This window comes from Porites lutea, chromosome 1, assembly GCF_958299795.1.
Source record: "Porites lutea chromosome 1, jaPorLute2.1, whole genome shotgun sequence".
NCBI lineage: Eukaryota > Metazoa > Cnidaria > Anthozoa > Scleractinia > Poritidae > Porites > Porites lutea.
The window spans coordinates 38753438-38764609 of NC_133201.1; the positions used below are offsets into that span (position 1 = coordinate 38753438).

Genomic DNA, 11172 nt, shown 5'->3' on the forward strand with positions numbered 1-11172 from the left:
TGTTGCTGGTCAATTAAATATTCATATGCTCCCGTGAAAGAACTCCTCTTCCAAATCCCAGAGGTCTTTGCAAACGATAACTCGGTACAGTTTCCATCTCTTTCTAAAATGGCGAATCACATTCTTAAACAGATGCCATCGAAAGCCAGAACTGTTATAAGTGTAAGCTCATGTAAAGCTATTATCAAGAACCAAGAAACTGACCTCCTCTTCCAAGTCCTCTACATCTGCTTCCTGTTTACTTGTGTCATGCTGAAGGTATCCATTCACATCCACCCCTTTGTTCAACGTAGCAATGTTATCCGTAACATTCATCACCCACACCCCCTTGGGATTCTCTCCCCAGTTATGCACGGTCATGAATGTCCAATCATGAAGCCCATTCTTTGAATCGTCATAACGCCGGGTAGAAAGCATCTCGTTTCTAGTCCCACTCGGAGAAAACAAGTCTACACTGACGTCACCACGACGCCGATGTTGGAAGCTAACTGTTAAGGTCACGTGCTCTACCTTGGTGATTTCCTTGTCAGTTCCATCGCATGCAATGGTATCAATAGTGATTGATAGGGTTCCGCCAGCGGGGATTTCCCTGAAAAAGACGCCTTTTAGTCAGCAGAATATGCACGAGTTAGCAGTACAATAAAAAATTAAGCAATTCTTACAGATTCAAAATGTTAGAATAACAAGAGTTCTCGCCATGCCACTTATGCTGTAGGTTTATCTTTTATTTACACCCGATACTTCTTTTTGCTTCAGTTAAGAAGTGCAGATAATTACCAGATATTAACTGCGCCCGGAAAAACAGTGCAGTAAACTGGTAACCTAACGAGATTGCCGGGCTATCACGACAGAGGATAATCATTTCTCAACTTTATAAGCTAGAGCAAAAGCCCAAGGGAGCTACTCCCTATAACGACCTCCAGGGGGAGGTTCCGGGCGAAAGGGATACCTTTTTCAGGCTTCTGTTAAATGAAAGAATAAGGATTTCGTAAAAGGAGTATATGAAAGAGTTGGGAAATCTGTCATTCCAGTCTCTGAATGGACCAAGAGGGCTAACACTTAATGCATTTTATGGATGTAAAAGAGACATGAAGACTTCCCGATTTAGTGATTTATTCCTATTAAAAGGACGGTGAATTTACAGAATTTAAAGGGATACAATGTTTTGAACTACTTGTAGGTCTGTGAAAGTGGTACCATTTGTTGTCAGTGGATGCTATACGAAAAGGGTATCTTTTCAGTCAAAATGGTATATAAAACGGTAAGGGGTTGGACCTCGGGGTGGAACCTCCCCGTATAAAGCTTCGTTGGGTTCCCCCTGGGTAGCAAACGAACGAAACGGTTAAAGTACTATTAACGAAAAACTGAAGGCTGCATTGCGGATTATTGTATATGACTTACTGTTGCGTTTGACTGGAGGGTCCGTGGCAGGTCCTTTGTGGAGCCACATTTTTCCAAGTCTTTGCTCTTTTTACCATTGCTGAGGCATCAAGTCTCCCAAAACCAAACTTGTGATTAAAATGATAACCGGCTCCGTTCTTCATCCATCCTTCATCCACGGGACTTGTTACTTGAGCGGTTTCTACCACAAGGTGCTGGACATCCCGCCATGTAAGGTTAGGGCTAAAAAAGCGAAATAACAACAACAAAGTAATGATGAGGCGGTTTATGCCCAAAATATAATGTTTGTAACAATAAAAATGATCATTTTTTGCAAGTCAAAACTGTTTACTGTGTTTCAACAGGGTTTTCAATAGCGCAGCGAATGTCATACAGTTAAAGAACGGGCTGTGTCTTGGTGGACAATAGTAAAGACAATGTACGGAAAAAGACAAAGCACTTTTTTGAAAATCTGTAAAGAGCTTTGTAAGGTTTGAGGGAAAGCTATGGCGTTCCTCTAATCCGGCATCGCTCTCTTGTTTGAGCGATTTTTAAAAGCCCACAATTGATTTCCCTTTTTTTACAATAACGCTTATTTTTCCGTGTCCAACTTTTGGCCCAATAGAATCGAAACGAAGTTCGGCATTCGTACCCAGTCTCTTGCTCGTTTAGAAAATGACTAATTGTGAGCTTATTCTATTAAAATACTTAGACAAGAGTTCAGTAAGTGTGTTTGGTTCCTAGTCAGCTTTTTAAGCGTATTTGGACAATCCAAAAAAAAAAAACATCGAGCAATCAGGATTTATCAGAGGTATGCTGCGCAGGTAGAGATTTTGGTCTTTTGTTTTCCTTTTTATTTGCAGAAAACTAGATAAGACAAGTGAACACCGTTTCTTGTCTCTCATCATATGGAAAAATTATATGGAAGATAAAAGGTCATTGGGCTACGAAATATCAACTCACTTGGCTTGAAGAACTAGAGCGAACATTCCAGCCGCCAGTGGGGCAGCAGACGATGTTCCTTTGAACTCCTCGGTGCACTTATGATGCAGATCCGTGGTCACCTAGAAAAACACAGCGTCACACATTACATAAAAAGCGTTTTCACTCACGTCGCTAACAGCTTTGCAAATTGAGTTGCTACAACAAATGGAATCGTTTACATAAGAAAAGAGTTCAATTCCCACAGGGCTGGTTCGGAACATCAACATGGCCGCTGTGTTATTGTTTTGGGACACCAAAAGAGCGTTTTCACATGACGTCACGGCGGCCATCTTGGTGTTCCCAAAACAATGAAATGGCCGCCATGTTGGTTTTCCAAACAAATCCCATAGAAATTGAACTCTTTTCTTATGTAAACGCTTTCTTTTGTTGCAATAAATTTGGATAGATGTTGGCCACGTGAGTGAAAACACTCTATGAGGTGCTTTGGGAGTCCAACATGGGGGACGTGCACGACGTCACGTGAAATTTTCACCCTTTCTCTACAGGTCCGTCCAGAAAATATCTGCAATAACACAGACCTCATCCACGGTTTATACTTTTATTTGTTTATTTATATTATTTATTTTATTGAAAACAAAATAACTTTCAACATGTTTTTAAAAAGCTCCTCTTGTCGAGTAAGCAACCTCATTTCCAAGCGGGTGACATTTTTTCCCTTCGGCGCTTTGAGTCTCGTTCTCGTGTTAAGGGACAAAACAATTTTTCACAAACATTTTTTTCCCAAAAGAGAAAAAAATCAAGTTATACCAGCTCTCAACAAAGGTAACCTTTGCTGGTCCCTCGTTCAATTAAGAAGGGCTACCAACGTACATTGGAGAAATCGCGGTTCTCTGGCAGGTTCTTCTATGGAATGAAAACGAAAATAGCATACGACCAACTATCCTAGCAGCAGAGAAGGAAGCTTTCTTTCGCTTAGCATGAATCAAGTAAATTCTTTGTTGAGCAAGCCTACACGTTGCTACGATACAGTTTCGAAAACAGGCCTAATCGCCGTGTGCTTGGTAAGACAGGCTCAGTTATGACCATCAGTTTATTAATGAAAGCTAATGAACAAGAGAGGAAACAAGATTGACTGGTCGAGAAGTTTGGCCTTCGGCCCCGGAATTCAAAGGCTTAACGCCGTTCAGGTAGAGGCTTCTTTTCTTCTCCTGGATCAAGCTCTGCTCGCAGGGTGACGACTACTGAACCATTTGCCATTTTAATCATTTTAATGATCAGTTAAAGGTTTTAAATTATATTACCATTTTGTTTTCTTCTTTCTCCCGGTGTGACCCTCCATTAAATGTAACTCCTAGAGTGGACGAGCATAGCTCGGTGTAATAAGCTGACAGGCCATGGTCGCCTATGCAGCCCACTGATATGGTGTATATACTGGTAGTGTATCCATCACAGTTACAGTCGTCATCTGTTAGTCCTCCATTGCCAGTCGCCCACACATAAATGTTACCTTTACCTCCGCGACCCTGTGAATGTTTAGATAAAGCAAGGGCAAAATGATTTAAATGCTTCAGGCAGCGCTTGGAATAAACAAAGGACTCTTACTAACAACTGAACTGTAATATATCGGAAAAAGTTGAGTGATGTAATATTCCAAAACCTTGGAAGATTTACTTTGTGAAATACTTTCAAACTTACTTAAATAAACAACACACCAAACGTGTCTGTGTCTTTCAAGCAAATTTACCTTAAGAGCGCCCTGCATAAGCGCTTCTTGTGCAAGTTTTCCTGGTTTTCCGAACGTCTTCCCGTCATCTTTAGGACCCCAGCAATTGCTGTAGATATCAATATACTCGGATTGAAAGCTTAGTGAACTCCCTTCCAATACATCAGTCGCTTGACCATCTAACATTCTCACTCCTACATTAGGGATAAAAAAACGTTCTGGAGTTGCGTTACTTCCTATCAATCTGTTTTCTTTGAATCGTTTCCTTTGACGAAGTTGGTGATAGTCTGGTAACTGCGTAACGAAAACGTTTTGCAATATCTCGTACTCAAGTAGCCTGCCATGGTAGACGCCTTTCATAGGCTTTAGTTTCACATGCCCGTGAAAAGGGGCGTCCTCAGACTGCTGCTTAATAAGTTTTGAAGGTGTAGGGAACTGGGATCGAAGTATTGGAAGGGCTAGCTAGTAACAGGAAAATTCCTTTGTGCCATCCCTGCCAAATTTTCTTGATCACCACCTGGGCGGTTTCTACTACTGTCAACTTTCGGTTCTTTTTTCAGGGGCACCCAACGGCAATTTTCGGGAAAATATCTGTTCGGAAGACGATTTGAGAACTAGAATTTTCGGAACATTTGTTGTGAAATTTCTTGCTTGCCCGCCTCTCCTAGGATTTTCGAACATCTACAAAATGGTATAATTACCCATTTTAAACGGATATTTACTCTAAAAAAGGCCACCTAGAATTTTCGGGAGCCTTTTCCTGGCTGAAATTTTCGAAAAGGTAAGTTTTGATCCCTATAATTTTCGGATCACTAGACTTTCAGCTAGGAAATCCGAACAGATGAAAAGTTTTTAGTGGAAAAAAATATGCCTATATCTACCATTTAAATACTAAAATACGTTCGACAATGCTATGTTAAGTGGTTTTGAACTATATCCTCGTTGGGTGCCCCTGTTTTTTGTTTCCTGAATCTAAAAGCTTCATTCCAGATTGAAAAGAATTCCTACTTCTTATATTGACATTATTATGGTATTCCCATACCTCCTATATTGGCATCATAAGCCACTCCTACACCGCAGATGCTATTGTTGGCAACTGCTGCCACTTCTCCAGCGCACCTCGTACCATGGCTAGAAAATAGATAAAAAGAGTTTAAGAAATGAGGCCCTTTTAGTGGGGTTACGTATGTCCTTACTAGTCTGAATTTCAAAGCCTGTCGTTTCGCGTATAATGAGGAGGAAGCCATGTCGCTGTTGGTATTTTACTATTTGCGCTTTTCTCTGTCACTTTGTGTCGTTTGTCACCATTTCTGCTGTTCAATGTTACAAGGCCATGTCGCTTGCTGAGATTTACCCTGACAGGGTCTCAGGAATGTCATGGAAGCTTTTGCATATACTTTGTTTTTTGCTCACAAAAAGTAGGTACGCAGCACTCAATTTAGTGTTATAACTGAATGTATGAGGGCTAGACGCCGATTCAAGAAAAAAGATGGACTGTACACGAAGATATGCAAAGCTCCTGGAATCGTTTTGGAAATCAACTAATTAACTCTAAAAATTAGCGAAATGTTAGCATTTCCATTTCGCACGATGTGTTATCTTTCAGTGAATACTTCCGGTTTTTTTTTAACCTTTCACGTTGTTAACAGAGCATTCAACAGTTTTGCGCTAGAAAATACGAAGCTGGGACTGATTTTGTATAGGCTATACGATACAGCTTTACACACTGATGAACATATTGCTGAACCGAAATACAAGTTGACATATGAGATGTCATGCACAAGATAGAATTTTTCATCTGGCTTTCAACCAACGGCCGAATTGTTTATTTCACCGACGTCGAAATGTCTTGATAGCAACCAACAAAATTTGGACAGAGTATCCAAGTAATTCACTTGCTAAGTGGTCAAAAGATTATTGAGTCTCAAGTCAACACGTACATGTATATTAGGCTCGGTTTTAAAGCGTTTTCCTCAGAAATAGCCCAGTCCCAATCTCTGAGGTTAAAGGCCCGGAAACTAGCAAAGAAAAATCCATAAATAAGTGAATGACAAACCAGTTATCAGGATCACTGTCTCTTGGCTTTGGATCAGCATCCATATCGTTAAAATCATAACTCGCTTTTTGATCCTTACGAAAAACAAAAACAAAATATCAACTGAGTCCAAACATTTGTAATTCGTTCTATTTAAAAAAAAAAAAAGAAAAAAAAGAATCTCCGACATTCAACTGGCAAAGAAATTAAAGTTAGTATTTAATTCTTTTTTTTTTAATGTGGCCAATCACTTTTCATTATGTTTCGCAGTTTCAGTGATAATGCCAATAGTGGTAGCCAAAAGAGCTAACAATTAGTGAGAGAAGAATGTTTAAGACCCGGGGTGGGGGGTTAAGAACAATTGCTTGTTTCCTTATCACCTTGAAAAACAGATTAACTGCAAAAGAAATTAAAAGTATATATGTTGAACGTCTTTGTCGTAATTTCAAGTGATATAGGGCACACAAGACATGTTGTTTCATCACATGTAAAACACCGCAGACCGGACATTTATCGGCCGATAACTAATCATAGTTAATGAAGTGAACTTACAAAGTTATCTCTAAGATCTGGATGCGTGTGATCCACTCCGTCATCAAGAATACTAACGACTACCCCTCTTCCCGTGATTCCCTGTCGCCAAACTGGCATCACATCGAGGTCGACGCCAGCTGGACCTGTGGACTGGCCTTGATTTAACTGTGAAGAAAGGTAGAGTACATTCGATCACTTCTACATTAATGGCGATGGATGCATTTAATGAAGAACCAATCAACCAAGTTCGCTTTTGTAATTAAGCTAGAAAAGAAACAAAACTAAGAAAGTTGGTTTCCTTTTTCAAACTGCCTTGAAAACGTTAGGCTGTTCGGGAAATGATCCCGCAGCCTTGTCCCGCGAGAACCCGAGAGAGCAGCGGGAATTGAGCCTAAGAAAATGTGGGATCAACAGCTTGTTACTTGATAACAGTTACTGTATGTCTTGCAGTTAGGACTGAAGCACGTTTTACTCTTTTCCTAAAGTTTATGTTCACTTACGTAGGAAGCAGAGAGCGGAAAGAAGATTTTTCAACAGACCAAATTATTAAAAAAAAGCTTCCGAACTTTGATATGAAAAGGTGTGTAGTTTGGCCTTTTAAAGTTTAAATATGTCGACTTCATTGCGCAAACTGCAAAATTCACCAAACGGCGAATTTTACAAACATCAAAGAAGGACGTTCTTGGAGCCCAAAGAGGGTAGCTCTAAAGGCCACATAAACCTTAAAAAGAGGTACCTCATCCTAAGTTCATTAAAACTTTCAGTTGTGCAGGGGTGAATAAAATGCCCAATAAACCTAGCCTGGTTACTTACTAAAGTAAAATAGACTTACAAGATACCACTGGTCATTAAATTTTGGATCCGTAGGTATACCATCCTTTCTTGTTCTTTCTAAAACATGTTGATGTTCAGCCCATACAACCTGCAGTTAACAACAAACAAAACTTGCATTTTATATTAGCACCAGCTTATAATTATTACTTAGCTTGTTCTCAGTAGTCTCTGATACATCAGAAATTCTCTTGCGAGAATACCGTCTAGGCCACAGGTAACACTCCTCCGTATTTGTTAACTTCACCATTACCTTTTTATCAAACACTTAAATGCGCTGTTCCAAAATTCCTTAAACTACACTAAGAACACGTATTCATCAGTTGGGAAAGCCTTTTAAGTGAATGAATAATTTTTATTGTATATGAGTCTGAGGATAGTTTTCTTTTACCGATGGTTCATTAAGGCTCCGTTAGTCGAGGGTAGAGGGAACACCCACCTACTCGAGTTACCCTGGGCGAGCCAACGTTTCATTCATTTCCTCATTACAAAACATAACGAACCGTTCACTTGAGAAACAAAATGTTGGCTCGACTAGTCGGGTCACCCTTTCGTGATGGTAGGGTCACCCTCCTAGCCGGGCTAACTTTTTTCCATATAAACACTTTGGCTTGCCCAACCGGGTCAACTCGGTCAAGGTGACAGAATTACGCGAAGACTGTTTGAGACAATTAGAGCATGCGCGAGCGCTGTTGGCTCTGGCAAAGGAGTCAACTTTGTTCTGATATAAACGCTTGCTAAAGTTTACTTGGCTGGGAGGGTGACCCTACCACGAGAAACATAATTTCTCCACATAAACTTGTTACGAGGCCTACGTGCTTTTCCAATCTGCAAAATCATAACCTCAGTACTGACAGGGACTAACTCTGACGACTATTTTGTTGGAATCAGTTATAAGTGCAGAGCTTTTGAAGCCATCCAGCTCTTGGCTCCTTTTTTTCGAATGCGTCCTAAGTTGAGATATTTCATATCGAGTATTGTTTCTAAAAACTGTCAATTGTTATAAAATTATACATGTGACACATTTTAGCTTAGGATCTTGGACCAGCTGGTTGTTTTGATTGATCGATCAGCTGATGTGCTGACTTAATTCTTGCAATAAGATCCTGGAGAGGTGCTCCGAAGCTCAGCAAAGCTTTCTTATTATTTTTAATGACCATCAATCCGTAGCTTAAAATAAATGGAGGTTTATCTTACTTCATCTTCAGATAGCAACAATCTGGTCTTTTCGTGTAGATGGCGCTTGTGCCGCAATCCTTTGCCTTCATGTTTAAAGTGATAATAACCTTTTAGTGATCCAACCTGAGTACAAACAAAATGGTCAAAATATCATTGCACAAGACCTCAACTCCTCGTCGGTCTGTATTAAAACAATACCACTGTTTGTGATTACAATCGACTACTCTTACTCTAGAACTGGAATGATGAATATAACAGTTTTATGTATTTCAACTGCGGAGTGAAGAAATGAATGCAGAGACGATCATCATAGTTAAATAAGCATTTTTTGCAATTGAGAAAAGAAAACCTGAAAAAAAAAATAAAGGCGTACTGAGACCCGAACCATGACCACCTCTTCCTTACCGGTGCAGCACTTTAACCAATTGGACCGGCAAGCCAACTGGGAGCTGGTTGGCTCAGCTGTTTACTTAGGTTGGCCAGTTCCCTACAGGGTGACTGCAACAGCGCGAGACGCCAATTACTGCGGGCCCGTAACAGTCCCTTCCTCCACGAGAGATAGACCACCATACCGGGGACAACGCCCCCCGCTCTTTACGAACAGAGTGTGGGTTCTTTCACGTCCCACAGAATTTATATCTACAGGGGTTGTGAGACGGGGCCTACGTTTATCGTTCTTATCCTAGAAGACTGTGGAAAGTCTAATCGTTTGCAGATGTTTTTACAAAGGCAGCACTTTCTCCTCTGCTATTTTAAGACCCAGAGTGTTGGTCCGAGCTGGAAAAATGGTGAAACGCTTTTCAAAGAAGAAACATTTGTACGCTCCAAGAAAATAGCAAGAACAGAACCGCCCACAAACTAATCATCCCTTAAAATCTTGAATTTGACAAGGAACAGGCAAATGAAGTGGAACTTCAATGCAAGTGTTGGATCGGAATATCAGCGCCCGAACAGACTGACAAGACCGACCGTACAGTGTTGTTCTTTATCAAAATACTGTTCCGCTTTACTCATTTCATAAACGGGGGTGTGGTCAGAATTCCAAGAGCTTTGGCTTCTGACATATGGAACATTTTACATCTGATCAATCGGTTCCATTTTCTCCTTTGAATGTCCTGATAACATACTTAACTGTTAGCGAGTATATATGATGTACATTCAGTTACTTTATTTAGTCAAGTTTCTTGGCCTTACTATCAAAGCCAACTGCTGATAAATCGAACGTAACGTATCATGTCCATGCTTAATTTGTTTTTAAATACCACTTGTGGTAAAATACCACTTGTGATTAATATAAACAATCATTGAAGTTCCAACTAACCGGTTTGTTAATTCCAATGAAAGTAATAAAAACAACCTCATAAAAGAATCGTGTTTACCTTTATGTTTTAAACAACTGTTTAAAGAAGGTGTATCTACAAAAGTCTCAGAGGAAAGAGTTGAGTCTTACGCTGATATTGAATGATAAAGCTGAACAAGAAAGTATGAAAAATCTCTCCACGTGCATGAAATGAACAAGTGTATAAGTTAAACAGAAGAGAGAATCAAAGAGGCAAATCTCCAAAAAATTAAGATCACTGGTAGCTAGTAATAACAGTCAGGTATCTGTTGTTAGTGGCATGGCGCATTTTGCGTAACGATGTAAGATCGCTTATGAGTCAAGAAACGCCGGGATCATCTATCAGCCTAGTTAACATCACGGAGCACTTATTTCTCTTTAATTCTTCCCAGAAAGAAAACGTTCGGTGAAACAATAAAAAGTTGCACTTACTCAATGCATCTACCACCAGATGTAATTATTGACGTTTCAATATCAGCCGGCCAGAACACCCGCACAATAACATAAAGAGTAAACGTTTCCTACCTGACCATAGTTTATAAATCCATGTTTCTCAGCAATTCTATCCGCTACCTTAATCTCCGCTGGGTCGAGTTTGACCGCCCAGGAATTTGTGAACATTAGCTCTCCAGATTCGCTTTTGAGTGCATCTTCGAACTTATGGAGTTGTTCCCATTCTCTTCTTGTAAGCTTTGGCGTCGATTCTAGCGTCCTCTTTCCACGTTTTCGTGATTTCCTAGCGGGTTTTCCAAGGAGAATGGCAGTTTCAGAGAGGAGAAAGAGCAACGTGATGTAAGCTCGCCATCGCAATGGTTTCATTTTATAGTTTTTTTAGGGAAATAGTTATAGAAAATGAAGCTAATTTTGTTGAAAAATTATTGGATTGGCCATCTACTTAACCAGTCTGATGCACATAATAAATCATGGTGGTGGCAGGTTGTGGGTTGTCTTGCTGCAAACGCTTCGCTAAACTTCGTCTTGTTTAGTTAGCCATGCGTGTTGATACATTCGCAAGGTATATCACACAGAATATGTTTGTTACGGAGAACTAAAAAAAATAGAAACTAAATCTGCATAAAAAATGCCCTTAACGTTGAAAGTTCTAACTGGTCAAGCCAAGAAGAAATTTAATGAAACTTGGTAGGGATAAAAGAACAGTTAAGAGAACCGAAAGCTAGAATTAAACAAGCTCGAAAGACGCCTGGA

The 11172-nt window shown here is 40.0% G+C and overlaps 1 protein-coding gene across 1 annotated transcript in view; it reads right to left on the minus strand.

Annotated features, from left to right (window-relative positions):
- Positions 1–10814, minus strand: part of LOC140949965 (PC3-like endoprotease variant B) — a 15858-nt gene extending 5044 nt beyond the window's left edge. The window contains exons 1-11 of the mRNA XM_073399121.1: positions 10492–10814; positions 8646–8750; positions 7450–7539; positions 6636–6782; positions 6105–6178; positions 5091–5179; positions 4070–4242; positions 3627–3848; positions 2344–2444; positions 1402–1623; positions 205–589 (exon numbers count right to left, since the gene is read on the minus strand). Coding sequence (XP_073255222.1) covers positions 205–589; positions 1402–1623; positions 2344–2444; positions 3627–3848; positions 4070–4242; positions 5091–5179; positions 6105–6178; positions 6636–6782; positions 7450–7539; positions 8646–8750; positions 10492–10785 — 1902 coding nt within the window. The 5' untranslated portion in view covers positions 10786–10814. The remainder of the gene's footprint in view (positions 1–204; positions 590–1401; positions 1624–2343; positions 2445–3626; positions 3849–4069; positions 4243–5090; positions 5180–6104; positions 6179–6635; positions 6783–7449; positions 7540–8645; positions 8751–10491) is intronic.
- Between the last annotated feature and the right edge of the window lie 358 nt (positions 10815–11172).